We start from the raw sequence: 27,708 nt of genomic DNA, 5'->3' as shown, positions 1-27,708 counted from the left end.
TAATTGAAAGCTGAGCAAGATCAGCTGCCCTGCTTGTCAGATGCAAGCTGACCCTCTAGCCTAAGAGCATGTGTTACTTCCATACACATACATGTAGATTTTAAGACTGAACCTGTGTTTTTAATGACTGCAAACCATTATGCTATCATTTCTAAGAGGATATTTTTTCAAAATCAAAATCCATATATGACCTGTGGATAAGTCAGTTTAAATGCTTATTAGTTTTACCATTAAAGGGTTATTTTTTTTATAACAAAAGCAATTAAAAATGGCCACCATTTATGCAAAACTGAAGAAAATAAAGCCTTGAATTGGAAATGCTGTGTTTCTGCAAACAACTGAATGGGTGTAAATACTGAAGACTGGAGTTATTTTTAAATTTTCACCTGGATCAGTATCAAAATGAGCATAAATGAATCAGTTATTCCTTTTTTTTATTCTGGAGTTCTCATACTTATATATCCTTTCATATAAAAGACCTAATGTCTGAATTTCCACTGACGATGCACTCATTCATTGATGGATTTCATTCTTAAGCTTTTGTAACAATTTTATTTCTATACAAGCAGCATGAGAAGAAAAGGGGAGGAAAAAATTATTTTTCTGGAGTTTTTTCTGGAACTTCTTCTGGTGGTTTGGAGGAGAATCTTTCCATTAATGTTTTCCACAAACCCTTTTTTTCCTCGTCCATGCTCTGTTGCATACTCCCTGAACAAATAAAAATACAGAAGGCAAAAGTTACTGTAAATCTCAGCGAAAGCTATTTTAACTGGTGGCAAGTTGAAACACGAATGTGATACTGTGAGTCCATACCTGATAAAAGCACTCTACACTCCTCCACTGTTACTCCAGTAAAGCTTGTGTCTCTCACACGAGGAAACTGGACAAAAAGAATGTTTGCACTGAATACAATAAAGATGATCTTCACCTTTTAATGAACAGTTTTTGTACATAGAATATTTTAACTCATTTAGTTTTTCAAGTGCCTTAACTCAGTCAGTACAGAAGAATGAATGTTTTTGCTGTATGCCAAACTTTATATATATATATATTCTACACAGGACAAATACTGGGAGCTAAGGTGCATAACCCATCCAGAGAGTGATTTGACTATTTGCTGATCTATGCGATCTGATCTGATCTGTGCTCTTTATAGTTCAAATTTAAAAGGTGAACAATCTGTAAACATTAACCTGGTATACTTTACTAGCAAAAGACAAAGGAGGACTTTGCTCTACATATAACATGTTTTATTATAATCTTAGAGAACTGAGCTGATGCATTTTAAGTTAACAGCAGTAGATGAAAAGATGTTGCACGCAGAGGGATTTTTCTTTCATCTCATGCATGTAATACCCCAAATAGGCTTAGTAGTGAATATTTGAATGATTAAAAGGAGCACACACACAAACAGAAAAGCACCTGTGAAAGCATACTTACTCGTTGTCTGTACACATTGCCATTGATGCGAGCCAAACTTTCATACATCTGGTCACATTTCTCTGGATCTGCAATCTGGGGGGGGGGGATAGTTGGAGTTCTTAAAATAAAGGGCAGTAAGACATAAGATTGTGTGTGTGTGTGTGTGTGTGTGTGTGTGTGTGTGTGTGTGTGTGTGTGTGTGTGTGTAAAATAGGCACATTTTATATATTCAATATGAGTTGTTTTAATCTGACTATATTGGCAACTGCCTGTTTAACATAGAGTTTTTGTCTATTATAATATCTAATTAAAAACTGACAAAAGATTTTTGCCAGTCATTAAGATAGGTATGAAACACATTAAATGGAACTCCATTTGAGTAACAAGTACTAACTTTATAGTGAGTTACACAGACACTAATGTGATCCATATGACTATTTTCTACTATTATTTGTTGTTTGATTGCTATATAACAGTTATGTTGTTAGGAGATCAAAGTAGCCACAAGGAAAGACTAGTTATCCCGCAGCACTGGCATTTGCTGTTACGTCTGCAGTGTACATCATAAAGACGCTTCACAAGTATAAACAAACGCTCCAAGGTCGACAGCTGGTAGCACACTGATTCGCTGTTATCTCTTTAGCTTAGCTCGGTGTTGAGTGGCAGATGAACACTGGTGTGATTAACAACCTGCGTGTTTTCGCCCTCACGGAACGCAGAAGCGACTCTCTGCCGAAGAAACGTTCCCAAATCACGACCTTTTTTGGTCTCGTCTCTGGGCCATTCCTCGCACAACTTCAAGAACCGACGATACCTGGTCGCAGACATCTTTGGTCATGTAATTTCTAAGTGAGCGATTACGTTTGAAGATTGAGCTTTATCCCACGCCGTACTTGTGTAACATCTGAATTCTTCCCCCTCTTCCTGTCCGCGTGTTGTCCCCTTTAATCCTTGTTACCGTAGTCACTCTCCGCGTTAGCAAGATGAGCGGATCAAACGTGAAAAAGGGTCCTTCCTCCGGGGTGATGGAGTGGATCAGCTCTGCTTGTCGGTTTGCAACAGACAGAAACGACTTTAGAAGGCAAGACAACGTAGAAAATTCAATTAATCTATTTCTGTTGTTGTTAGCAGTTTAGCTAACGTTAGCATATACCACGTCAAAGGGATTTGTCCTTGCGTCGTACAATCTCCTGTTTATAGTGCGAGTCCAGAATTGAAACATTAAGTACTAGACAGATAATTTAACGATACATGCATTAAAAAACCGACAATACACTAAGTTAAATAACTTTGTAATTCTAGCTTCTCTGCTGTGTAAACGCTTGTTTTCTTATTGTAATATTTATTTTAGATAAAAAAAAAAAAAAAAAAAAACAGCAGATTGACAAATAAGAGCAGCATTCAGCAAACAGAGAGAATCTGCTATTATTTTTGTTGCTTTGGATGTTCAAGGTATCTTTTCATATACCGGATCAGATTAATGCTCAGACAATACAGATGGACTTGAGATGGTGTCATTTCCCTCTAGTCTCTAATTTGAGGGGTTCTTGACATCAGAATCAGGTGCTTGCACTATTTCATTTTGTGCATTTCGTATTTATTTGAGCTAATTAATGTATGTCAACATTATGACACCTGCACATTGTTTAAAGGATCATTGATTGCACTGTAGAAGTGGTACAATATGTGCGCCCTGGTGGACAGACTGTTAAGCCACCTAACATGTTTCAGCTTGAGACACAGTCTGTTGCTTTTCCAGCTTAAATTATCTCCAAAAATATGTTTGAAGTCTTTTACTAAATGTGTTATCAGCAACTATATGCAGGTTTTGATGTATGCCTTGTTCAGGCCTTTTATAAAAAATCAGTGGATCTTTGACAGTTGTTTAGAATACAAGTACAGTGTGACCTCAACATTTCAGTGCAATAAGTTGTTTTTTTACTTTCTTTTTGCCATTTTGTACCTGTTTCCCTGCATTTCTCTGCATTTGCTCTTCCGCTGTGTGAATGTGCAAAATGATGTGAATGTAAATATCCAAAGTAACTGTTCTTTTTTTTTTCTTTAGGAATCTTCTGGTCAACTTAGGTTTGTTTGCTGCTGGTGTTTGGGTAGCAAGAAATCTATCAGATTTTGACCTGATGTCTCCTCAGCCAGTGACATAACGTAGCCACAACACACCAGAACCAAAACCAGGATGATGGTAGGGTTATTGTTTTTATGAAATCCAGCGAAATGAGTTAATTTCAACAAACATTCAGAAATATTTGCTTACACGATGTTTTTGCTCTTTCAGGCGTCTTGGACCAACAAAGAAGAGAAAGGGACATGAATAAATACTACTGTTAGGACTACTTATGTTTAGAAAACATCTCATTAACAATTTTTTTTTTCACCTGTGCCGATGACATGAAAACAAATAATTACCTTTAAGTTGTACCTTTTGTTTCTGAGTCACACATTTACTTTGCTACAACTTTCTGGATTTTCTGTTTGACAATTTGTATTCTGTGCTGTGATTTTTGATTTTTTACCTAGCCATGTCGACTCAGGAGCTCTTTGTAGCTGCAGCTCGTAAATATCTGCATGCTGGTAGAAAATCTCTCTCTGTTCCTCAGTGTCTGGAACTTGCTGCTCAGGTCTCAGCCGTTGATGTGGGTTTGAAGCCTGCTCTTCTGTACGACAGTAATGGCGCTTGTGCAGCACAGGTGCAGCAATATTTGAGCTCCTTGCAGTCTCTCCAGCTTGTGTCTAAATCACTTGTTACTTTGGATTTGAGTGGAAACAGTCTAATTATTAATGCTGGTGCTGTAAGATCAAATCTAGAGCAGGTGCTTCATGATGAGTGTGTGGCTGTGATCAATGTCTGCCACTTCCTGGAGAAGCCCATCATCACTGACTCACAGAGAGGAAAACTGAAGAGTATGACACAAGAACTGCTGCTTCATCTGGAAGGATTCCTACAACTCGAGGAGGCCAAGGAACCTCTTTGTGTTTGGGACAAATCTGAGGAGTGGAACCTGTGCACAGTGTTTGGCTTTTTACTAGGTTATCCTGTCACATACTGGTTTGATCAGAACAAGAGCTTTGAAAACTGTCTGTCTATGACTCCCCTGACAGTGTTTATGGCTTCAGCAACATGGCAGGTAGACGGTACAGGTCACAGATGTTGTCTGTACTCCTTCAGTGTTCCAGCTGCTCTGCAGCAGGAGACGCAGTCCAAGCTGGAGAACTGGCAGCTCTGTCTGCAAGAGAGATTTGAGCAGCAACATGTCCTGAAGGACCTTAGTATCAGTCAGTCCTCAGTTACTCTGCCCTCGGTCTGTTTGTGATGCTGATTGTCTTTGAAATAAAATGTTATGGAACACGTGGAACTTATTAAACTATGTGAAAGCAGCTGCTGACCTCTGGAAGGTGCAATGGTGTTCGGGTGCATCTGATCAAAATTTGCATATAAATTTATAAACACTTAGTTATTATTACTCCACTTTTCTCAGATTGGTTATTGAAGTTTGAGTGGCATGTAAATGCTTGTTGGTATTGACTTTCATGAATAGTTTTTTTTTTATTTTACCTTATTTTAAAATTTTTTATGGTGAAATAAATTGGACAGCAACATGCAGAAGTTTAGAAATCCCCAAGAAAATGTTATTTCAGTTTTATTTACATAGTAGTTCTCAACCAAATGTAATCTTAGAGGCATTTTAAACACTAAACCTCAGAGTTCACTTTGAGCAAACTGATCACAATTTTAAAGTTCCATAACTTTTACCTGAGACTTAAATTAGCATATGGATGTGGCTGGCTGACAACCAGAAAAAGCTGGGTAATGTAAATTTTAATATTTCTATAAACGTGTCCCAACAGTCAGCAGCCATTGCCTCCTCTAAACATCTGCATAACCATGGTTGATGACCAGAACCTGATCCAAAGGAAGATCCAAAATCTGAATGTCACTAAACTTATATTACACACAGGACTTAAAAGCCTTTTTGTTGCCTCCTAAAAATATTTGTAAGTTTGGATATTACAAAGAAATAATCATGAGGTGTGTGCAAACTTTTGGTTTCAGCCCACTTATTTATTTAGCCATTTTAGAAACTTCTGCAAGCCACTGAATGTGTTCAAAAATGAAGCTTCAATGACGCATTAAAAAAAAAACACTGAAAAACAAATCTGATGTGCATATTTTCCAAAAATCTTAATATCCAGGCTGAACAATTGAACCATTTGATATACCAGCATGAGAATAACAAGTCCATGACAACACAAATCCCATTTTTGGGAGAAAACCAAATCAAAAACCCAACCACAGTAATTTGAACAAATGTCCATCACAAAGTACTGAAGACTTACTAAAATCTATTGCATTTTTTTCCCCATTATGTGATAAAATTCCTCTTTAGTTAGCTTTAAAATGTGTCACACAGATAATTCTAAACATTATTTGTGTAACAGTAACCTGCTCTTCTGCAAAACATTTGTAGTTTAAGTGTTTCACAACACTGTCGTTCGTAGCTTAAAAGCAGCATCAGTATACAACCGTGAACACAGCCAAGTCACACAAACCTTGTTCCATCTTCACTTTTTACATTCAAGACCTTTATAAATTCAAACATAAACAGATCTTCAGTCTTTAAGTTTTTTCTTCTGAAGTTTGTCTGCCAATGAAGTTGTTAAACATGAACATTTTAGCATAATTCTCATCAACATTCATCCATTTTTCATATAATATGCAAGTGTTGTATCAGTCTTTGCAAGTATTCTTCGAGTGCAGCAGACTGTGGTCTCTTTCATATCACCTCATGCTTGATATACCTCAGGTTGTCTAAATCTGAGGTAGTTTTGGCCAGCAAAGTGCAGATGATGTAAACATTGTCCACAGCATCAGAGGATCTGAATCGCTGTCAGCACCTCACCACAGCGGCTGCTTACTTTCAGCTCAGCCAGGTGGTCTGCCCTGGTGGGCCCAATGTTCAGAATGGCGACTGGCATCTTCCTGTCACCTGCTGCAAGTAAAAACCTGTATCCTGAATACACCTGGGAAATGACAGGGAGGAGCACAACTGAAGGCAGAACTCCAGAAAAAATATCTGTAATCAAGTGCTATTTGTGTACTGTGTGCTTTTAGGTTTGTTTTTCCTTTCTTTTTACCTGTAATGATGAGCCTACGACCAGCACTGCATCAGACTCAGCCAGTCTATCGTGCACGAAATGTACAAGTGCTTTGTTGACAGTGTCTCCAAAAAATGTGACCTCTGGTTTTAGTATCCCCCCGCAGTCCGCACAGGAGGGGACCCTGAAGTTTTGAACCTGCCCGTCCTCTAAGAAGACATCACCATCTGGAGCCACAGCACCAGCCTGAGCTGTCCACTCTGGGTTTAATGATACAAATCGTTTTTGCAGATCATTCCTCTGTGTGATGGCACCACAGCCCAGGCACACCACCCTAAAGATGTAGATGATCAATACACATAAATAAACATTCTTAATCCTCTTTATAAAATCAATTACACTGTATTCCTTTATGTGACCTTAAAGTAATCTATGCTAAATTTGAATTTTACAAGCACTGTTCAGTCAGAACATTTCTTTTTACTGAGTGAAAATACAATTAAATCAACAATCTACTGCTTAAAAAAAAAAGTAAAATACACTTTAATGAATGAATAAAATAATCAAATAATAAAACTGAATATTGATGGGGGATGATAAATTAGTGTTTTGATAATTTAACAATATATTTACATACAGTTTGTCTTATTTGCAAATGTGTCTGAATAATCCCAGCAAGGATGGGTAGTGCTGGACAGCCAGACACGAATATAAAGAATTCATTCATTCATTCTGTCAGTAAAACTTCCAAGTAATCATTCTCACCTGTGGGCGCAGCCGTGGAGCTCGGTCAGCCTCTTCTGTCCTGCTTTCGAGTGAAGAGCGTCCACATTCTGTGTGACCAGCCAGTGCAGCTTCCCTCTGTCCTCCCAGCGCTGCAGCACCCTGTGTGCGGAGTTGGGCTGGTGTGAGGAAAACTGCGGCCACCCGACAAAGTTTCTGGCCCAATATCGCTGGCGGGACTTTGCACTGCGGACAAACTCTGCGTGTTGCATGGGTCGCCTGTCAGTGCGGGCGTACAACCCGACACCCTCCGAGCGGTAGTCGGGGATGCCTGACTCGGTGGAGAGACCCGCTCCGCTAATGATAAACAGGCGCCTGGCCCGGTTCACAAAGTCCTGCAGCAGCTCCAGTGAATGGGCGTCAGCGGTGCTGCAGGCGGGTACGAAGTTCAGCTTACCTGCAGGGACTGATGAGGCTGTTCTTACGGGGGCTGTGTGAGGGGTGACGACCCGCCATGGTAGTCTCATCTACAGCAACACAACACTGGTTACAAACATGCGCACAAGTCCGTTGTGTCAGCGTTTTTAAAACTGAACGCTAATTGTCCGAGTACGTGTTACAGAATATCTCATCTACCACACGTAGTTTAAACGTCAGTAAAGCTAGACGCCAAGCATGTTAATATGAACACCATTCAGTGTGCAGACATCGGCCAGGTCATTGTAATTTCTTTTCTTTGCCAACTATCCATTATTTTTACTTTGAAGCTCTAATTGCAAAATTATCCATATTTCCTCGTAGTAAAGAATCCTTAAATTCCTGCATCCAGATCACCCTCCAAAATCCAATCACTTGTTCTTTATTACACTTCTGAGATTTTCTAAAATTTTTAACAAAATCCGTTCACCATAACTCTTGAGTTTCTGAGACAGGCAAACCAATGCCACCGAATACATGACCTCCGCCAAGTCGGAGGTAAACAAGTCATTGGACTTCTCTTCATTGCACGTCTCAACCGGTCATTAACAGCTGCTTACCTTATTAACGACCACCAGTGCTGTAAAGTTACTGTAGACAGCAGCTATACAAAGTGTCTGCAGCTATGAAGAGTAGTTAAGTAACATTTCAAACCAAAACAGGCTGACATAAGATAGGAACCTTTGTCAGACTGTAAAGAACCGGAAGTCCCTGCTGCTGTCACACCAACGAGCCGCGCTGTAACATGGGAATTGTAGTAAACTGAAGATTGCGACAGCAACAATTATTTGCCAAAGCGACTAGAATTTGTTTTAACAGATCTCAGCGAATAAACCTATTTATTTATATCAATGGTTATGTAACCCCTAATAGTAGTTATACCACGCCGTAAGATTATTATCACTTAATTATTCTGATAACTAAAAGAAATACTGTCACAGGTAAACAGATGTTTACAGCACCAGTGACAACTGACTGATTAAACAGTTAACCATTTCAGGTTTTCTATAGTAAAATGCTGCACAGTTCAACATATCAGAAAACATGCTGAATAAGTTTCCTTTTACTGTATAGCCCATCTTCTGCAAAAATAAATAAATAAAAATGAAAAAAAATGAAAAATAACTAAATTAGTATTGAAACAAGTGTGTGAACATTTTAAGAACAAGAATAAACAACAGATACTCCAAATTAGTATATAGAAATAAAGTATACACACACTGGCTACTTTATTAGGTACATCTTGCTAGTACTGAGTTGAAGTTAGCCCTAACTTTCCTAACATGAAGGTGTTGGAAACATGCGTTTCTTCACCTGTTGGAAACAGGTGCTGGAAATATGAACCAAAGTTTGGTCCATATTGACATGATAGCATCATGCAGTTGCTGTAGATTTGTCAGCTGCACAGCCATGAGAAATTTCCTGTTCCACCATACCACAAATGTGCTCTTCTGGATCGAGATCTGTTGGTTGTGGAGATTAGAGTACAGTGAAACAATTCTCATGTTTAAAGAACGAGTGTGAGATGATTTTAACTTCGTGGCATAGCTACTTCTAGTAGGATAACGCAACATCAAAAGATGGGTACGTCGAGTTCACAGAGAGATGGATATGGTCAGCAACAATACTCATGTAAGTCGTAGCATTTAAAAAATGCTCGAATGCTACTAAGGATCCCAATATGTGCCAAGAAAACATCCTCCACACCATTAAAGCACCATCACCCTGAACTGCTGATACAAGGTCAGATGGATCCATGCTTTCATGATGCTACATATCCAACCAGTCTGCCCAGTCTCTTTTGATCTCTGGCATCAACAAGGTATTTTAGTCCAGACAACTACGGCTCACTGGATATTTTCTTTTTTTTTTTTTTTTTTTGACCATTCTTTGTAAATTCTAGTCAGTTGTGTGTGAAAATCGTAGTAGGTGAACAATTTCTGAAATGACCAGCCCATCTGGCACCTATAACCACGTAACATTTAAAGTCACTTAAATCCCCTTTCTCTGCCATTCTGATGGTCAGTTTGAACTTTAGCAAGTCATCTTGACCATGTCTTCAAGCCTAAATGCATTGAGTTGCTGCCTTGTGATTGGTTGATTAGCCATTTGTGTTAACAAGCAATTGGACAGGTGCACTTAATAAAGTTACAGTTGGGTGTATGAACTTATATTTACCCACTAGTTACATATATTTTTGTTACTTTTGAATGAAGCTTTAGAAACTGAACACATTTCACTAGTCTCTAAACAATCGTATACAAGAAAACTACAGCCAATATAGAAACATATAACTTAATACATAACTTGTAAAGACTGCAGTTCCAAAGGTTCTTCTTGTGAGCACTTAATTTGTGTATCTTTGCAACCAAAGCTTCAGCCTTAAATGGTTGAAGAAGCACGGTCACCTGCAGGGCCAAAAGCATACATTTTTCAGAAAGATTTTAAGATTAAATGAAATGAAAGAAAAATTAATCACATATTTTCTTAAAGTTTCAATTTCTGAGAAAATGTGTTGTCAGATTTACAAACATTTGCTAAAAAATTATGTGTCTCTGAAGTACACAAAGATACGAGTCATAGAGGCATTGCAGTGTTTCAAAAGTTAATGCAAGGTCCTCATTCATTTCAGTCTTTTCACAACTGTGATAACACCAGTGATGGTTTCTACTGAGAAACGGGGAAAGGCAGTGTTGTCCATTAGAATATGCTGCACACATCCTGGTTACAAAACTCCAAGATATCTGTTGTGAGAAAGGTGTACATAAATATGTCAGTTATTATTGTGGGAAAGGTACATTAGAAAGCTGACATGCACTACAATCTGCCACTGTGTGTGCTTATGTTGTTACCAGAGTGTGTGCAGTTGAAGACAGTTTCCACGTGAGTGTAAAACTCCTCTCCGAGGATGGTGCGGTAGTCCATGTGGCTTGTATGGACCAAACACTCTGTTGCATCTTTAAACAGTAGATCACTTTCTCCATACTGATGAGATTCAAAGATCTTGAACTCTGTGTTTGGACTGGCTGCCAAAGTTTCCTATGACACACACACAAAAAAAATGTTTTAAAATTTAAAAATAATCTCTGATGCAAACCAAACAGTTTACATATTATATCCACAGGCTATTATTTGAAGAACTGCTGGCTTCATTTTTTTAAAGTTCCTTTTTTGACCATTTTATCAATGCAAATAAAAACAGTTTTATTGAAAAATATGTTCTATATATTTAGGAAGACCTCTATTGGAACACCAGAATTGCATCACTGGCCAAGAAAGCCCATCAGCAACTCTATCATGTGCACTTTCTACCGCAGCACCACTGAGAGCATCCTCACCAGCTGCATAATTGAGTGATACGGGAACTGCACCGTATCCTTCTGGAAGACCCCGCAGTGCATAGGTGGAACAGCTGAGAGGTTGCAGATGACCACTCCCATTTTCATACCTCTATGAGGCTGTCAGATTGCTGAAGTCTTCCCTCTCTGCCTCTTTCCCTCATAAACTGTATACCCCCCCCCCCCCCCAGATAATACATGCTTGCCCTATACTATATAAACTGTATACAGTTGATACTGTTAAAACTATTTTATTGTACATACTAATGTGCGTTATTTACTTTATTACATTATTTCTTCAGTGCAGAGAGAAATATGACATTTCAATTATCAGTATTGACAAAGTTTTCTTGAACTTCCTGTTCTTCTCTTACTAGATAATATAATGGATACATATAATATATAATGGATAGCTAACCTGTGACTTCATGAGGAAGTCGTACACGCGTGCAGTGAGTACTGGTCGTGTCATGATGGTGTTTGGCGGTATCACTCCCAGGTTACAACTCTCCCACTCTGACAAAGGGGCACGACTTCCGTCACCACACAACAGCTCAAAATCTGATACTGTCCATCCCTCTGCCCAGCCGGTGGAATTTAAACCTGAGGTGCCACAACATAAAAACATGCAATAACACACCCTACGTCAGTGAATATATGTTTTTTATTCTGTGCGTGAGTGTGTGTGGGTTTAATATCTCACTGAGGATGTTGGCTTGGAGGTTGTACTGCTCAAGGAAGGCCACATCACCGTAGCTTTTCCCAATTGGATCTCCAACCAGACACCTGATAATGGATAATGTGTTAAGGATTAAACAGCCGGTTCGGAAAAATCAAGCAACATGTTTTCTCCTTACTTATAGCTGTTGTGGGCAAATTGACTTTTAACATTAACTAAGAAAGTGTCAAAGTGACTGGTGAATAATGGCCCCAAGAGAGGAAATAAAGCTGTTGTTTTCAATTGGTTTTGGTCATCTGCAAATATAGTTAATATAAAAAAATATATATATTAAAATTGTGCTGAAGCATTTCTTTAAATTACAGATGAATGAGAAACTACTATACCTTAAAGCACCCATGTTGCCATAATAGCGCTCATTGTGGTTGTCAGTACAGCGTTTAGTAGCAGCCTCTCCTGTGCCTCCCACACACACTTTGCACAGATTCCCCTCAGAGCCAGGAAGACAGCCTTTCCAAAACACCTCATTGTACACTAAGAAAACACAAAGTGGCAGACTTTAGTTCTATCTGTAGCTTGATATAATGTTGATAAAAGAATCAAAATGTACAAAAAGAAAAGATGTGAGGGTTGAGAACAAAGAAGAGATCTAGCATTCGTGTAACAAGTACAACGGTTTCAATTAGCAGCGAATATGTCCATTTGAAATTTAGGAAACAGTACCTTGGTTTGGATCGCAGGGGGAGCTGCTGTTATGCTCCAGACTTAACACGTGTCTGTGCGGTAGCAGCCAGCCTGCAGGGCTGTATGTGTGGCTGTGACAGGAGCGGCGGCCTCCCAGATTCCCCATGAACACGTTTTTGCTGGAGCGTTTTGCTACCGCTATACCCACCACTGAGGGCAAGACTGATGAGACAAACAGTGTTATTTCCTATCGCATTATCAGGAACAATCACTCTAAGCTCAGCATAAAGCTGGTTATTTTGTTGCTTTTTTTTCCACATAATCATACCGTCTGTCTCTAAGTGGGCCGATCCATCAGCAGGAGCACATTTTTTTCCTGTCAAAAGATCCAAAAGAACACAACAAACACCTATCAATATATTTGAATTGACAAAGACCACAACTAATTAATCTGATTATTTACATGATTGACCACAGTTAATAAAACTTCTGAATATAATGGATAATCCATTTAACCCGGAGACCTTGCATGCTGAGACAATGTACCATAAAATATATATTTCAAGAGCTAAATGGTAAATGGTAAATGGACTTGTACTTATATAGCTGAAACTGAATTGCAGCAATCGGACACAGATGATGTAGCGATTCATTTAAACTAAGTTAACATTGTCAATTTGTACATAATTAAAGAGACTTGAAAAACTAGGATTTCTGCACTCAGTAATAATTACAGTAACAGATGTGGTGCAGGCTGGCAGCCATATTTCCATCAGTCTGCCTCGGGGCAGCTGTGGCTACATATTTTTATATATATAAACATACTCGTCTGTCCATTGAAAACAGTAGGTGCAACCAAAATAACTATATTTGTAATTCACAGTGAAAACAAATAACAGCAGAAAATCATCACACGTCTGATGAATTAATCAGCCAGAACACTGGATATGCTCTAACTGATTTTGGAGCAACTTGCTTGCTATGTGTTTATACATTATTATACTCTTACCATAATATTCAGTCACCACAGGGACAAGACCACATTTTCCTGCGATGAACGAATGAGTTGCATCCAATGAGACAGCATCCACTTCATCTCTCTGTACAATAGATATAGTAGTATGCATTTTGTAGAACAGTGCCAGGCTGAATAAAACTCTTAATACTCGATTTATAGGACTTACTTTATAGGACTTATAGGACTTACTTTGATTTTCTCAATGCAGTCACGCATCGAAACAGCTCTGACACACACCAGCGGATCTGACTTAATGCTGAGGGCCCACTGCTCACATTTCTTCTGCTCAGCATGGCTGATGCAGCACCATCGCACAACACTGTCCTCCAGGGAGCTTCCTGCAAACACACACAGTTGCCATAGAAATCATAGCTTATCTGGTTTTGAGTGTGAAAGAAAAAAAAACTGTACCTTCATGCCCAAGACCTTTGAGGAGCGCAACATAATCGAGTCCCAGCACCTGGCTGATGTCTATATTGTCGGAAAGGACAACCAGTTTATCCACCACATCTTTGAAGAGAAGGTCAGTCTCTCCAAAAGGTGATGAGTTGAAAAGTTGAAAGCGCTGCCTCTGTCTTCCTTGTCGACCAAACATCAACTAATGATCCATTAATGACATCAAATGAAATTAAAGGGAAAATACTTTATTAATCCCAGAGGTAAATTACAAATGCTTAAAGTTGTCATTGTCACATTTGAGAGCAAAAGTGGAAAAAAGAGAAATATTTACCTGAATGGTCATTACAAATTTTCTAACAACTTTGCGAAAATTGTGTCTAGTGACCATTCCCCCTCCGGGACCACGGCCTAGATTACAACTTCTGTAGCGGCTGAGAGGAGCTTGTGTGCCATCAGTGCACAGTAACCTGAACTTGTCTCGCTCGGCCTCTGAAAGAACAGACAGAAAAATTACATAGCGACAAAAAGACAGAGGTTTTTCACTGTAATCTGTAAATGTGTTACTCAGTTCAGAATCCAGCTGTATTTAAACCTTATTTACAAATCCCTTTTCCAGAAAAGGCTTTGTTATAAACAGACCATCCATAAAAGGCTAAGTCTTTCTAAGCATGCATGGATCATGGCTCCCCACTTTAACAAACTCAAGAGAATCACAGATCACTCAAAAAAAACTCTCCATGCAAAATTTCAGAATTTGAATCTCATTATATTTTCCAGAGGAGAATATTTTGAAAATATTCAGGGAGTCTGTGGAAATTTAAGTATGTAAAGGTCAAGGACTGAAACCAGTGTTGGAATGGAGTGACTTTCACTTGAGAGAAACCATTGTGCCACCATGATCAAAATACCCACATAAGCCTGGGAGTACTGTGAAAAACCATGTTTGCTGAGCACGGTCTGATGCATAGACTGTATATTAAAGATGGACGGAGCCTCCGTGACGTCGCCCTTAGGTTTCTGAAGAGCAAAAGTGAAGCTCGTTGGGCGTTCCCACTGTCGCCATCTTGCTAAAGCTAAGGTGCGCTGTTAGCCGGCTAAAAACTGCGGTTGTGCTGCACCCTCCCTTCTTTCCACGGATATTGGATACCTGTCAGTCAAAAGGACATGCCCCTAATTATGCCCGAATTTCAAGATTAAATAACATCCAAACGGATGAGTTAGAGAAAAATTAACCCGCCCCCCCCTTAAGTAAAACTTTACTTGTTAATCCTAAAATAGATTTTTGTACCAGGCTTTAAACATGTTATTTCTGCTGTGACGTTAGCCTATTTAACATGGGAGTCTATGGGGATTTGCTCTGTTTTGGAGCCAGCCCCTAGGGGGGGAGGGGTAAACTGCCATTTTTTTTGCACTTCCGCATAGGCTTTACATTTTACAGGCGGAGGTTGCCTGTAAAATGATGCTGCATCCAGAAATGTAACTTGAAACTGTTTTAGTCAAATAAGAAGCTATGTATAAACTTCCCTGAGTTTTTTTGGGTTTAATCTAATCTTTGATGGGAAGAAAGACAATGGATACGTTTCTATGAGCAGATTTCAGTTACTTTAGGAGGAGGATAACAAATAAATAAAAAACAAAAACACCTGATGTCTTGTTCTACATGCCAAAATGTGAAAGTCTGTCTAGGTTGTAATTAGTAAATGGTAGAATAACCAGCGTCTGTGATGGTTTGAGGGTGTATCAGTGTCCAGACCATGAATGACTTGCATGTGTGAAGGTACTACTGATGGAGAGACATATGCTACTATCAAGGTGAGTGTCCAAGGATTTAAATGATTATTTCAGCAGGACGACAGACATCATTCTGCACCACTTTGAAAAATCTGACTTCATGAATGCAGATATTTTTATAACAGGCTGGCCTGCAGTTCAGATCTGTCTTATATTCATCAGTAATGATGAATGAAAAACTCTAGCAATACGTATCCTCAGTTCCTCAGCTATTAAAAAAAAGATAATGTACGACAAAACACGCCTCCATGACACACTCATGTTCACCAAACATGTCTGTTAAATAAAAGTTAAATGGGGTTTGTATTATAACATTATTATTGTTATAAAATAAGCTACAGTCCAACCCATTAAGATCCTGGAACTTGATAAATTTCTTGTTTTTTCATCTGCTTTGTCCAAATTTATATTTATTCATCCATTACTTTAAGTGTCTTTGTGGGTGGAAACTGTTACTAACTCTTGACCGTCGTTTGTACTGTTGATGCTGATCATTGTGTTAGTTTATAGCCAGTTTTATTAAACTGTATGCATATTTGATCAGGTCTCTAAAAAGGAGACTGTCTCATTGAGATAACTTGTATAAATAAATGTTAAAGATGACAAATAGAAACAAATCATTTCAATAGCAGTAGCAAGATATAGCAGTAAACTAAGTACAAAAAGTAAGAAAATTTGTGTTTGGCTGATTTTTGAGTTATGGGATCACCACTAACTCCAAAATAAAATCCTGGTATGTCTTGTCTGTCAGTTAGGTGCTAGTTGTATATCTGCGACTTGCAGTTAACCTCAAAGCCAAAGTGAATACCAACAGGAGAATTTATCTGAGGGATTTGTCACATTTTTGGTGTTTGATCATTCCACAGAAGAACGATCCTTACAAGTAACACATTGTGACTAACCAGGCTTTTCAACAATGTATAAAAAACAGCAGTTAATTAAAATAAATAACTGACCAAACACAAATTTTCTTACTGTCTGTGCTAAGATTATATTACTTACCTTCAATATTTTCAAGAGCTAAATGGTCTACAAATGCAACATCCCCTGTCCCACTCCTGAGACATCTGTGATGGACCAAAAGAGGCAAAAAAAAAAAAAAAAAAAAAAAAAGAAGAATTCACTTTTATTTTCATAGTCACCTTTCATGTTGAACTGAAATTAAATTATGCTTTGTTAGGTCTGACTTGAGGGCTCCCTGGTTGTTGTAGAAAGGCTCATTGTGAGATGTCTCACAGTGGTAATTCTTCTGGAGAATAAAAGATTTCTGGCCTTGGCACAGGGCACACAGAGGAGGCGCCATGGCTGCAGCTCCAGGAATACAGCTGGCATTAAAGAAGGTACTGATGTCTACCCAATAGGAGAAAAACAAAGCAGGGGACTGAAAAATCTGAACAAAGACATTAGAGAGATGATGCTGTGCTGAAAGTGCCAACAGTGTCAGTACCCTGGCTGAGAGGATGCTCTTTGGACCAGCTCAGGTAGTTTCTGGACAGCAGGAAGCTGAGCGGGAGGCTCCATCCTGCTGTCCATCGAACCCCGCTGTGACAGCTCCTGAGGCCCCGCAGGGATCGAATGTCCAAGCTGCTGTTTGTCACCACAGCCACAGACAGAATGCAGCCTCCTGCAGGTAAACATGCACAGACCTCTCAGAGCTCACTGGCGAGCAGACATAAGGAAGAGTCTGAGAAACATGAAGTCAACTTACCATCACTGTATATCTCTTTAGCAACAGCAACAAGATCAAACTGCTTTACTGCAGAATAAACTTCCCCTGCATCTACTGTCACAATATCAGCACGATTAGCCTGAAACAAATCAGGCAGAGTTTTTTTTGCATCTTAAAGTCAGTGCAGGTTCTTTATCATGCCCCCAAAAATAAGCAAAGAAATTAAACCAGTGTCAGTTTAAAATATTTAGAAGCAAGCCTGAAAGCAGCACCATTATTACTCATACTGTCAAGTTTTATTTTTCTGTTTAGAAAATTAAAAAAAGCTCAAATCAATGTATTATTGTGCCATCTTGGTCTTTAAGAAAGCCTACATTCAACTTCTCAGGTTTGCTTACCTTGATTCTTGCGATGCATTCACCTGTGCTGGATGCTCGAATGCATGACAGTCTGGCAAAAGCTGCCAAAGTAGCTGGCGGCAGCACGGCCACCAGAGCTTTTGCTAGCTCTGCACACTTCCTCTGTTCAGGATCTGACACTGTGCACCAGCGTGTCTTCTTGGCTGCCATGCAAGGAACAGTTTTAATGGTCCACACAAGCCAGTTAGAGGATGGATGTGCATGTTTTTATTTAAATTACTGATTTGTTTTATGCATATCTGTGATTTAGGAAAATACAGGTTTTTATACATATAATAAACAACACCTGAATCAATGTTAACAGAAAATATAATATTTTAATAGTTTTAATCTGTTTTTATAAATGAAATCCACAAAAATACCAATATAAATAAAAATGATATCACAATGAGGCTAGATATTAATACAAAATAATGCAAATAAATAACTGAGGAACAATGCTTACCCCTGATACAGCAGGCAAAGATGAAAATGAGTAAAACACGATAAACCCCTCGCATTGTGACCTGCTTTGGATCAAACACTCAGAGAAATGTGTTCTGTACAGCCTGCAGACAGCAACAGACGGCTGTCCTCTCTCTGAGCTGGAAATGCTAAGTTTTCCTGTATAGCTTTCCAAGTGTTTGAGGCACTAGTGCAAATGGGGAAATAGAAAATCTGTTGCGCAAGGGCAACTCCATTGAAAACAGTTATGTCACTTTTTGCACACATATGGAAAATATTTAGCACCATCTGCCACAAGGAGGACCTCTATCCAACTTTTCAAAAATGAAAGTGTAAATTTAGGGGGGAAGGCAGCTTTAAAGCACGTGGCTATAAGATTTTTGGATACGTGGAGTTCATTTTAGCACATTTTCCATGCTATTTAACAAAAATAACCAACAATATCAGGATTTTAAAAAAAGCTGGTTGGGAAGAAAATTGTTAACGGTGCAGTTATGGTTCGAGAATTTAGACAAAAGCATAAAGCCTGAGCTAAGTTATGCACCAGCTGAATCATTTACTCATTTACTGTACGTCTTTACATTGTTTTAAGGAAATGTGATAAAGGCAGAGGAACAGCAGTTCAAATGAGCAGCAGATGACCATTTCATGCTCCGGTCACAGTGATGGGGTTCCACGTCTTTAGCTTTGAACCCCTGAGGCGCGGAGAACAGACTGTAAATGCTGGATTCTCTCTGCGTGGAGAAGCATCGCTGGTTTCTGTTTGTCAAGTTCAGTGGACAGTCCAAGGATGCGCTCGTCCAGCTGTCAACATCAAAGAAGGGAAACAGAGTCAGAAACAGAACTTTTTCAATGGCAACAAGAATAACATCAACAAAGACATGCAGTGTGATGACAGTATTTTAAGTAATCGGTGATAGTAACTTAAGTTATTTTTGGGGAAATTTTCTAACAATCAGAACCTCTCACAGCACAGTCACTGATTATGGAGGTTTTTGTTTGTTTTTTGTTAATAACTGAGCTCCTGGACAACAGCATGCAGTGTACTGAACAAGTAGTTAAGAAAAGAAAGAGTTCATAATGCATAAAATAGCAATAAAAAAGTAAAAGTTTTAAACCCAGGTGATACAACAATGAGTTTGCTGAAAAGCTGAAGCAGGAACAGTTTGTTTTCACATTCACATGAATAAGAGTAATTACTTCTGTTATTACCTCCTTTAACTCTTCACAAACCGCATTTCTTTCCGTTTGTTCATCCTCCCCACTCATCTGCAGCCAATTCTGCAATACCTCTCTCAACTTTCGCCAAGCCCTGATTGGATGCACACACACACACACACACACACACACACACACCCTTAAATATAAGTCACAATCATCACAATCACAATCACAATTGTGAGAAGAGGAAAGGGATTTATACCGAAGCTGATGTCTGCTCCGCTGGAAGCTCTTCAGGTCTAGCTGAATGCTGTGAAGCTCTCTCGTTAGAGCTGATATTGGATCAGTTGATGAATCTTCCACACATGGATCCTCACTCTCTTGACTCAATGCTCTCAGATGTTCATCTTCAAAAGGCATCAAAACAGGTATTTAAAATGAATAGTTTTGTTTCTTATAGGCAATGAAAGAAAATCAAACCAGGCAGAGAAATTGCAGGTAACATACCCGGATAAGCTGATGAGAGGTGATTAAATGGAGTGGCAGCCTGATGAAAAGGTACAAGTAAAGGCTCTCCGGGACATGACCTGCTGGATTTCCCCAACTTGAAATTGGAAATAAATCAGACACCCAAGTTATCTAACACATGCATGAAATCTTGACAATATGTAAAGTCAAATAAGTGATAGTTACTGTATTCTGTGTCCCTGAGACCATAAAAGCTGAAGGAGGCATAAGAAGGTCCTGGTTCTGGGCTTTCAGAGGCAAGTCCACAGTGGACATGTAAGGCTCAGTAGATATGAGGGTGCTCTGATGAGAAGTTTCAGATCCCTGTTCTACTGAGTCAGTCGAGGAAATGCAGTTCAGTGTAGATGCTGGAAGACAGAAAGTCACACTCTTTTTCGCAGGTTGCTCTTGGACCTCTTGCTCTTTCTGTGGTTTACACAACGCACGCTGCTTCCACCGCATGGCACACCGTTTAACAACTCTCTGGAGAGTCTGTGATCTCTAAAAAACACGAACAGGCTGGATGAAATGACACTCTAATATCTGAAAATCACAACAAGTGCACACAAAACCACCCACTTGTTCTTGGCTGAACTTTGTCAGGTCTGTTGTGAGATTATTCATGTAAGCAGCGTACGTGAGGATGCACGTCACACCCTCCCTCAGCAGCTGGTCTCTGTAGACCTGCGCAGCTCTGACTGCCTGCTCTCGCTTGCTGTGCTGCTCTGTGACCCACATCCTCCATCCATATAATACCTGAAGTTGGTTTTAAAGGCAGAATACAGACATGTTAAAAGCTGTGAGCGTGGCTTACGCAGCACATTTGGGGTGTAATTTTGTAGCGAGAGAGGAATGTGGAAGCAGGTGTTACCTTGGCCTGAAGAGTGAGGGACCAGTGCCAGAGAGCTCGCTCTGTATGTTGAGCTTCTCTCCGTCTGTGCTGCAGCTGTCGGCAAGAAATATACCAAAGTCATGGTCAGTTAAAGAGAAATAAATCAAATGATGGACATTACTGTAGAAAAGCTCTGGGAACTTGAGATTCTGATCTATTATCCACTGCCATCTGAGGCACCACTGCCAAAAAAAAGCTACAGGCAGAGTGATAAAGAACTATCCTTAGCTATAAAAGATGCCGATAGTCCTGCAACACATCACTCAGTTCCCACAGAGCCCTGACCTCAACATCTTTTCACCAGTTTCTGCCTAAGGTTACATAAAGAGACTAAAATAACTGCAGAAGTCTAGAACGATGCTATGAACAGCCAAACAGCACAGCACCTTTAGAAGATCTGTGTAAGATTAAAAACTGGTGATGTTTAAAAGACAAAGCTTGTCTACATCTGTTAATGACTTTTAGACTTTGTATAAAGTGTATTAATTTGTTTGGGCAATTTACATTCTGATCATTTTCAGATACATTTCTATTCATATTAATGCAATTTTATAAAGCAGAACCCAGACTGACTCCAGATGAAGGTTAGTGTAGGCTACAGTCTGATTCCAGGGGTAGTTTTATCGATTCAAGAATTAGTTTAAACCATTTTAACTGTTTTTAATGCATGCAATGTCCATGCACTCAAACCCCACAGGGATTGGCTAAGAGGTGCAAGCATGAGGCCTGAGAAGAGTGCAAACATCCTTGGAGGAAGAATGAGTTGTACAGAACTTCTACAGACTCTCGTACTCTGTTAAACCCATTTTCCTGTGGCAGCGTAATAAAGATGCAGAAGACAAATGGGGCTTTGTGGAATTCATTTCTTCTCAATTATTTAATGAAGACTTTCCATAACACATTACAAAGAAATTAAGAATTTGCTTTTAACTATCTTCAAATAAACTTTTGCACATAAATGTGTACAACCTAACCTTGAAATCTGAAATCTGCTGTCATGCCCTTGATAAGTTGATGATTTTTGCCACAGGAAACAATGTATTCCTATATGTTTCAAAACCAATTAAATTGTTAGGAATGGGTAACAGAGCATCAACAAACCTTCATTTTCCACTGTTCAAAGTAAGTCTGGTACACCTTCAGCTTCAGCAACAAGATTCCTTGCCGCTTCATCACCTGTGAAATCATCACGTTTAAAAATTCATGTTACAGCATGAAGGTAAAATTACAGCTTAATGTAACAAACAGTTGGTAGTAGTGACAACCTTATTTTTCTGGAGCTGGTGGTGATGTTTGCTCCATGCTTTCAGAGTTTTATAGAGAAGTTTGGAGTTATGGTGCCACCTGGCTTTTTCCATGTTCATCCTCTCCCTCTGTGCCTCCCTGGTTTGGTTCCTCCACCGTCTGAAAGAGTGCAGCACCACCACTAAACACAGAAGTAAAATGAAAAAAAAAGTAGAAACATCCAGGTGTACTTGCAAAACCACATGGAATTAACACTGTAGGTATTGAGCTCTTAGAGTAATGTTGTTTTTATTTTGTTTGTTTGTATGGGAGAGATGTTCAGATCGTTTTCTGCTATATTCTCCCCTTTCCAAAAATCTTAAGTGTTTTGAGCTTTGTTGTTGCAACTATACTTGGTGGTTTTGTAAAGTATTGCAAGCAAATTACATTCATTTAATTAGGATTCAATTTTATTTAATGGAAATAAATAATGATGTGTAGCAGACAACTCTGATGAGGTTCATCTACCTTGATTTATTGTCTGTTGAACCTCGCTGAGTGCTTCCCCCTGCTGGTGACGCCTTAACACTGCATGTGCTGTTACTTTTCTCCAACCAAAAAACACCTTAAGAGAGTCAATTAGATAAATAGATGAATAAATATTTTTTTTTCTAAAAACAGTATGATAGTGCTTTTGAAGACATACAGCACAACATCACTTTTTCACCTTGTGTTGGAGGGAATGCTGGAAGTGGTTTTGTGCAGTCCGGATCTCAGCCAGCAGTGCTGCTTTCTCTCTCCAAACAATAAGAAATTTCCTAATGACAAGAGTGAAAGTTATGAAGCTGACATATACCTGTGATTTCGCAACAGGAAAACGAAGGATGTATAATGTTTATATTTGTGTTTATCACCTGAGAAAACACTTTGTGCGCTGCCTGTAAAGTTCCTCAGCATGTTCATAGATGAGAGACAGGTGTAGGTGATGTTTCTGTGAATACAGAATTCATTTATTTTCGTCGCTTGCATGACATCAGACCAGATGATTATTCTCCTGAAACAGATGCTTATTCACCTTCCATGCCACAAAGGAGTTTTGGAGGAGTTTAACTTCATGGTACTGCTGGATCTCCTTCATTCTGTTTTTCTTCACTCTCTGGCTTTGAACATACTGATCACACAGAATTCAATAACAATTTAGGAAGGTTAGAAAGATCCATCATCTATCAGCCTCAAAATTGTGCTCTTATTTCAGCACTGCACAGGGGTGGTGAGGAGAATACTGAAATAATGCAAATGTTCAAATTTTTGCATATTTTCTTAAGTCAAAGCATGAATGTGTATGGTGTACTGACTGTAACAACAGATGGTTTGCTTACTGAACAGGATGAAGGAAAAAAAACAAAACAAAACAAAGCAACACACCTTTTTCCATTTGTCTACAGCCAATCTCATGCAGCGCAGGTCACCTTGATAACAGGCCTGTCGTTCTCTATTTCTCCTGACGTAAAAAAATAAAAATTAATTAGACAACATTAGGCAACAGCTCAGACTGAGCAACAGCCTCAGCAGCACTCAGTTTGCTTCACCTGTCTCGTATCTCGCAGCTGTTGTCCTTCCACTGCATCATTGTGTTGTGGAGAAGCCTGTGAAGGTACAGGCGGTGTAAAGCTTTCTGTTTTCCCGCGTCTTTGATCTGCTGTTGCGTACTTTGTCTCCATCGAGTCCAGGCTCTCTGCATGTGGCATCGCTCTTTGTGAAGAATCGCCTGGAAACATGTTGTTATGTGCATGATAAACAATTGGAGTTTAAATCAGCGATTTACTGTAGTTTCCATCTTCTGCTAGCATACCATTCGCTCAGAGAGCATCTCCTCTGTTTGTTTCTTTGACTTTTTCTGCCAGGTGTAGAACACCCAGGTGTACTGACGTTGTCTGAAAACACAGCAAAAAGTCATCTAACACAGCTTGTAGGTTGGGTTGTAAAGTTTGGAGATGGAGCACATGTTTAAAAGTCTGGGAAAGGAAACTGCTTACCGGTTATAGACATCCGCTTTGTGTCGTCTGTGCTCACATACCCGTCTCTGCAGAGTGAAGTCAACCCATGACTTGAAACATCGAGATAACAAGTGCTTTCCAGACAAAATGTCTGCACAACGCTCCAATTCCTGAAGAAAAAAATGGAGGTTTATGAATTTAAATGTGCTATTTACCAATTTTTAACAATAGCTAAATATTTAACTTATTTCTAAACATTAATATTACATTTTCGGTTCATTTCTATTTTAAACAACTCTAATTCGTAATGTATCTGTAATGCTCTGTACTCAAATATGGTTTGAGTAGATGGATTGTTTAATTAAATTATTTTTTTCCTTGCCACAGAATTCAAGTGTGTTTATTGATGGAAAAAAAGCACTAAAGTAGATGTACAGGGTCATCAGCAGTCCCAATACAACCCGGAGATATTTGATTAATTGAACATAATTGTTTTTCCAAATCACTTTTTCTTTAGGTTTTACACAACATCCCAACTTGTTTGGAAGCAGCGTTGCGAGCAGGATGAGTTTAACGAAAAGTACTTCCTGACATTTAAATATGTCAAAATACCTGCATGTGTCTCAGCTCAACAAGTTTCTCTCTCCAGTGATGGAAACAGATCCTCAGCAGAGAAATCCTATGATGAAGAAAACAATTCTTAACAAAAATAAAAAAAGATTAGCATGCTTCTCAGTCCAGGGCAACAATTAACATTGCTAAGAAAAATGACACATTGAAAATGTGAATAAACACACCTGTAGTTAGTCAGTGCCATCTCAGTTAGAGGTTGAAATTTCTGATCCTCAGCCTCCTCTAGATGGTCTCTCCACAGTTTCAAATACTTACTTATCATCTATAAAGAATACAAACATTAACTCATCAGGCACATCTTTACTGACACTATAACACTTGAGTCATCTAGTGCTAATTAGTTACTGTTTGATGAAAGTGCTGGACAGCTATGTTGTTGTTCAGTCGGTGTGCTTTGTTCCACATGACATTAAGAGACAACCCCTGCAATCCAGAACGCTGCAAAAGGAGCATACACTGATCAGTACATGACACAATCACACATTCTGCCAATATATAATTGCTTCATTTGTTTGTTTAGTCTTTTTTTTTACCATTAAAAGATGGTGGAAATGTTGAGCTGCTTTCTGGTTTCTTTCATTCTCTTCTCTGCACAAACTCATGTCTACTGAAGAGCTAAAGAACCAAACAGCTGAACAGATTCAGCAGACAATGTGTGATTTTAAAGCCTTATTTTTTGTATGTAATGATTAGGATACAAGCTTTCCAGCGAATCAGTACTCTGTGTTGAATGCTCCTGACAGTCAAATGACTTGCAGCTTGCAACAATGTCTCTTCACTCCGACTGTGATTTAATGAGATGTTCCATCTCCTCCAACATTTTCCCATCAGGCGCAGATAACAGGCCCGCTGAGCCACAGCTAGAAGAAACCCATGCAAAAGAAAAAAAAATACACAACACATGAACAGTTGGAAGAAATAGCAAAACAAATTATGAAAAATTCAAGAAAGAATCTAGTGCCAAACCATAAACACCTTGTGTTTTCTTCTTGGTCTGGCGACAGGACACATAATTTATCCACTGATGGAATGTTCTTCTTTTCAATTTTAGAGTGAAGTGAAATGCAGCTTTGGATTCTTTTTCCTTCTGGCAACAAGCAGATCTGTGCATCTCTCTCCACAAAACCCAAGCCTTGGAGAAAATAGAGAAGTTAAACATAACCAGAGAAAGGACATAAGAATTAAGCACTTATTGCACATAATGTTGAAAACAAACACCAACACAGTGGGTTGTGTTTCACCTTCCTCTGTAAATTCAGTGCCCTTTGCTTCAGGTGTTGTTCCTGCTGTACCCTAGTCTGCCACAAATTCCACGCTAAGCTGCAACACACACATAATATTAAAACCACTAGCATAGATAGTAACATACACAACGTTATAGTAGAATATCTGATCAGTAAATACAATAAAATCTCACTGGATAGTTGAGACTCTCCTTTGTGCAAGAACTGATTCAAGCGTTCTGTTCTGCATTCTTCTCATCTCTATAAAAGCCCTCCATCTGTCCCAAACAAGTTGCTTCAGTCGCCTGTCAGCTGATTAAAAAATCAAATAAATGAAAAACACATCTAAAGTAGATGACAGATGTGTTCTCTGTGATAAATCATACCTAATGATAGTGCACTTTGCATTTTTGCCCTCTTCTCGCTTTGCAAAGATATAAAGTTTCTCCAACTTTGGAATGTCCAGTTGAACAGGTAATATCTAAAATTAATACAACACCATTAGCACACACTAACAATGTCCAAGCAGCAACCTGAGGTGTAAGATTTTTACAGTTAATGTCCTGTAATGACCTGTAGTGACACTCTGCTCGTACTGTAAGACTCCATTCCCTCCTAGAGGCCCACCACTCATCTCTCCATCCTTCAAAGGTTCGTCTCAGGACAACACTGTTATAGTAGAACCTGTAACACAGAATATTCCTTTACAGAGTAGAGAACAAGCCAGGCTAAAATGGTACATAAAGTATGATTTAAAAAAAAAAAAAAAACTACTCTTCGCTTGAAAAAGGAACGGATGAACACACTTCTTATTTTACCAACTCATGTTGCATAAAATGAGTGTAACGTGTTACCTGGCTTCATGAGGAAGAATTCGACCAAATGTGTTTTTCATCCATATTTTTAGAAACTTTCTTGCCAATTGCCTGGAGGTTAAAAGGAAATCCAAAAGAGTTAAACTTAGTCTCAAGACATTATAGCAGGGTAAAATATGGTAAACGAAGCGTCTCTGCACCTTATCCTCAGCTCCTTGAGTCTTCCACCTTTGTTCCAGGTGTATCCGACTCTATAAGGAATCTTTCTGGTTTGAATTTTTCGCACCCGTTTAGTGGCACCGCCAGATCTGACTGGTCGGGTTCTCACTTGATTCGAGATGCTGGCGGAATTGTTTTGCATTATAAAAACTCAAGCCCCTTCTACACGCATTTTCAGGATCACAGATGTCGTTTTTAAAATACACGCTCGTACTTCTTCAAGTCCTTACATGAAAAAATAAAATAAAAATACATTCTATATTAACGTCCCTGTAGAGTTGAGTTAACCAACTGCCGCGCGTTTGTTTTTCCTTCAATTGTCACGTGACAATTGGTGTGGAGCTGGGCAACAGCCTGGGCTAGTGCTAATGCTCTGCTCAGTAACTTTAGGTTATAGCTGTTCTATCGTCCGAAGTTTTAACAGTCTAACAATCATTTGACTGGTCTGTTATTTATGTGACTTTCCACCAAATAACAATGTATACTGTAACTATTAATACCGAGGAAGTATCAATTAAACACCATGGGTCCTCATTATTGTAGTAACATGTATTAAAAATTGTTTGATCGTTCGTGAGGGCGGAGTATACATATTCTGCAAGCAAGCCCCGAGAGTTTGCTATAACGTAAAACAAATCAAGCGCACCCTAATGCAATCTATAGTTGCCCGAATAATGCCCTATAATGTTGGAAATTGAACCTAAATAATATCCCCCATAAAGTAAGTTTTACTTTAGCTACATTTTGTGGAGCTTTACATCTTACTAGTAACTACTGATTTCTATGTAAATGTTTATATATTGAAATACCATGTCGTTACAAACGCCCCACACTCAGGCGATTACAATTCTACAAAGGCGCA

At 39.0% G+C, this 27,708-nt stretch overlaps 6 protein-coding genes across 9 annotated transcripts; 2 read left to right on the top strand and 4 right to left on the bottom strand.

Annotated features, from left to right (window-relative positions):
• Positions 1–528: 528 nt before the first annotated feature.
• LOC121636688 (ubiquinol-cytochrome-c reductase complex assembly factor 2) lies at positions 529–2,295 on the bottom strand. Its single transcript, XM_041980422.1, has 4 exons — positions 2,113–2,295; positions 1,441–1,515; positions 814–880; positions 529–708 (listed from the first exon to the last, which is right to left on the bottom strand). The coding sequence occupies exons 1-4, from the start codon at positions 2,248–2,250 to the stop codon at positions 596–598; spliced, it is 393 nt and encodes a 130-aa protein (XP_041836356.1). The 5' UTR covers positions 2,251–2,295; the 3' UTR covers positions 529–595.
• Positions 2,285–3,857, top strand: tomm6 (translocase of outer mitochondrial membrane 6 homolog (yeast)). The gene is made up of 3 exons (XM_041980423.1): positions 2,285–2,503; positions 3,488–3,622; positions 3,716–3,857. The coding sequence occupies exons 1-2, from the start codon at positions 2,406–2,408 to the stop codon at positions 3,582–3,584; spliced, it is 195 nt and encodes a 64-aa protein (XP_041836357.1). The 5' UTR covers positions 2,285–2,405; the 3' UTR covers positions 3,585–3,622; positions 3,716–3,857.
• Positions 3,858–3,959: 102 nt separating this feature from the next.
• On the top strand, positions 3,960–4,786 carry c3h1orf74 (chromosome 3 C1orf74 homolog). Its single transcript, XM_041980410.1, has one exon. The coding sequence runs from the start codon at positions 3,960–3,962 to the stop codon at positions 4,749–4,751; it is 792 nt and encodes a 263-aa protein (XP_041836344.1). The 3' UTR covers positions 4,752–4,786.
• Positions 4,787–5,585: 799 nt separating this feature from the next.
• On the bottom strand, positions 5,586–8,745 carry sirt4 (sirtuin 4). Of its 2 annotated transcripts, none has more exons than XM_041980409.1 (4): positions 8,295–8,745; positions 7,300–7,800; positions 6,574–6,868; positions 5,586–6,459 (listed from the first exon to the last, which is right to left on the bottom strand). In XM_041980409.1, the coding sequence occupies exons 2-4, from the start codon at positions 7,782–7,784 to the stop codon at positions 6,307–6,309; spliced, it is 933 nt and encodes a 310-aa protein (XP_041836343.1). In that variant the 5' UTR covers positions 7,785–7,800; positions 8,295–8,745; the 3' UTR covers positions 5,586–6,306. The 2 variants fall into 2 exon arrangements, with proteins under 2 accessions (XP_041836343.1, XP_041836342.1); XM_041980408.1 differs by having other exon boundaries at positions 7,300–7,784; positions 8,295–8,743.
• Positions 8,746–9,799: 1,054 nt separating this feature from the next.
• zgc:172271 (uncharacterized protein LOC100000381 homolog) lies at positions 9,800–18,294 on the bottom strand. 3 transcript variants are annotated; one of them, XM_041980384.1, is made up of 17 exons: positions 18,177–18,294; positions 17,711–17,874; positions 17,352–17,451; positions 17,091–17,267; positions 16,831–16,993; positions 16,646–16,710; positions 14,184–14,341; positions 13,865–14,051; positions 13,643–13,791; positions 13,445–13,535; positions 12,764–12,811; positions 12,475–12,657; positions 12,138–12,285; positions 11,776–11,858; positions 11,491–11,675; positions 10,587–10,773; positions 9,801–10,142 (listed from the first exon to the last, which is right to left on the bottom strand). In XM_041980384.1, the coding sequence occupies exons 1-17, from the start codon at positions 18,229–18,231 to the stop codon at positions 10,117–10,119; spliced, it is 2,169 nt and encodes a 722-aa protein (XP_041836318.1). In that variant the 5' UTR covers positions 18,232–18,294; the 3' UTR covers positions 9,801–10,116. The 3 variants fall into 3 exon arrangements, with proteins under 3 accessions (XP_041836319.1, XP_041836318.1, XP_041836317.1); XM_041980383.1 differs by having other exon boundaries at positions 9,802–10,478; XM_041980385.1 differs by lacking the exon at positions 18,177–18,294 and having other exon boundaries at positions 9,800–10,478; positions 17,352–17,426; positions 17,711–17,866.
• On the bottom strand, positions 17,914–27,360 carry sfi1 (SFI1 centrin binding protein). Its single transcript, XM_041980370.1, has 29 exons — positions 26,828–27,360; positions 26,667–26,738; positions 26,386–26,496; positions 26,199–26,293; positions 26,007–26,124; positions 25,831–25,909; positions 25,565–25,721; positions 25,288–25,449; positions 25,123–25,193; positions 24,935–25,027; positions 24,754–24,851; positions 24,569–24,635; positions 23,996–24,126; positions 23,812–23,893; positions 23,549–23,727; positions 23,385–23,460; positions 23,035–23,130; positions 22,874–22,950; positions 22,687–22,777; positions 22,488–22,584; positions 22,001–22,161; positions 21,837–21,911; positions 20,715–20,789; positions 20,423–20,599; positions 20,030–20,344; positions 19,844–19,940; positions 19,599–19,743; positions 19,388–19,487; positions 17,914–18,979 (listed from the first exon to the last, which is right to left on the bottom strand). The coding sequence occupies exons 1-29, from the start codon at positions 26,986–26,988 to the stop codon at positions 18,857–18,859; spliced, it is 3,381 nt and encodes a 1,126-aa protein (XP_041836304.1). The 5' UTR covers positions 26,989–27,360; the 3' UTR covers positions 17,914–18,856.
• Between the last annotated feature and the right edge of the window lie 348 nt (positions 27,361–27,708).

The sequence above is a fragment of the Melanotaenia boesemani genome, chromosome 3, assembly GCF_017639745.1.
Source record: "Melanotaenia boesemani isolate fMelBoe1 chromosome 3, fMelBoe1.pri, whole genome shotgun sequence".
In the NCBI taxonomy this organism is placed as follows: Eukaryota; Metazoa; Chordata; class Actinopteri; order Atheriniformes; family Melanotaeniidae; genus Melanotaenia; species Melanotaenia boesemani.
This window is presented reverse-complemented; position numbering and strand designations above follow the sequence as displayed.

Coding starts and splice junctions, on each gene's coding strand:
- tomm6 (XM_041980423.1), top strand. CDS start 2,406: ATGAGCGGATCAAACGTGAAAAAGGGTCCTTCCTCCGGGGTGATGGAG. Junction 2,504..3,487: donor GACAGAAACGACTTTAGAAG/GCAAGACAACGT, acceptor TTTTTTCTTTAG/GAATCTTCTGGTCAACTTAG.
- LOC121636688 (XM_041980422.1), bottom strand. CDS start 2,250: ATGTCTGCGACCAGGTATCGTCGGTTCTTGAAGTTGTGCGAGGAATGG. Junction 881..1,440: donor GCAATGTGTACAGACAACGA/GTAAGTATGCTT, acceptor CTTTTTGTCCAG/TTTCCTCGTGTGAGAGACAC. Junction 709..813: donor GTGTAGAGTGCTTTTATCAG/GTATGGACTCAC, acceptor TTATTTGTTCAG/GGAGTATGCAACAGAGCATG.
- sirt4 (XM_041980409.1), bottom strand. CDS start 7,784: ATGAGACTACCATGGCGGGTCGTCACCCCTCACACAGCCCCCGTAAGA. Junction 6,869..7,299: donor CTCCACGGCTGCGCCCACAG/GTGAGAATGATT, acceptor CTACATCTTTAG/GGTGGTGTGCCTGGGCTGTG. Junction 6,460..6,573: donor TCGTAGGCTCATCATTACAG/GTAAAAAGAAAG, acceptor GTCATTTCCCAG/GTGTATTCAGGATACAGGTT.
- zgc:172271 (XM_041980383.1), bottom strand. CDS start 18,231: ATGCGAGGGGTTTATCGTGTTTTACTCATTTTCATCTTTGCCTGCTGT. Junction 17,452..17,710: donor AATGCATCGCAAGAATCAAG/GTAAGCAAACCT, acceptor GATTTGTTTCAG/GCTAATCGTGCTGATATTGT. Junction 17,268..17,351: donor TAAAGAGATATACAGTGATG/GTAAGTTGACTT, acceptor GTTTACCTGCAG/GAGGCTGCATTCTGTCTGTG.
- c3h1orf74 (XM_041980410.1), top strand. CDS start 3,960: ATGTCGACTCAGGAGCTCTTTGTAGCTGCAGCTCGTAAATATCTGCAT.
- sfi1 (XM_041980370.1), bottom strand. CDS start 26,988: ATGCAAAACAATTCCGCCAGCATCTCGAATCAAGTGAGAACCCGACCA. Junction 25,722..25,830: donor CACTGAATTTACAGAGGAAG/GTGAAACACAAC, acceptor ATTTTCTCCAAG/GCTTGGGTTTTGTGGAGAGA. Junction 23,728..23,811: donor AGATGCTCTCTGAGCGAATG/GTATGCTAGCAG, acceptor ACATGTTTCCAG/GCGATTCTTCACAAAGAGCG.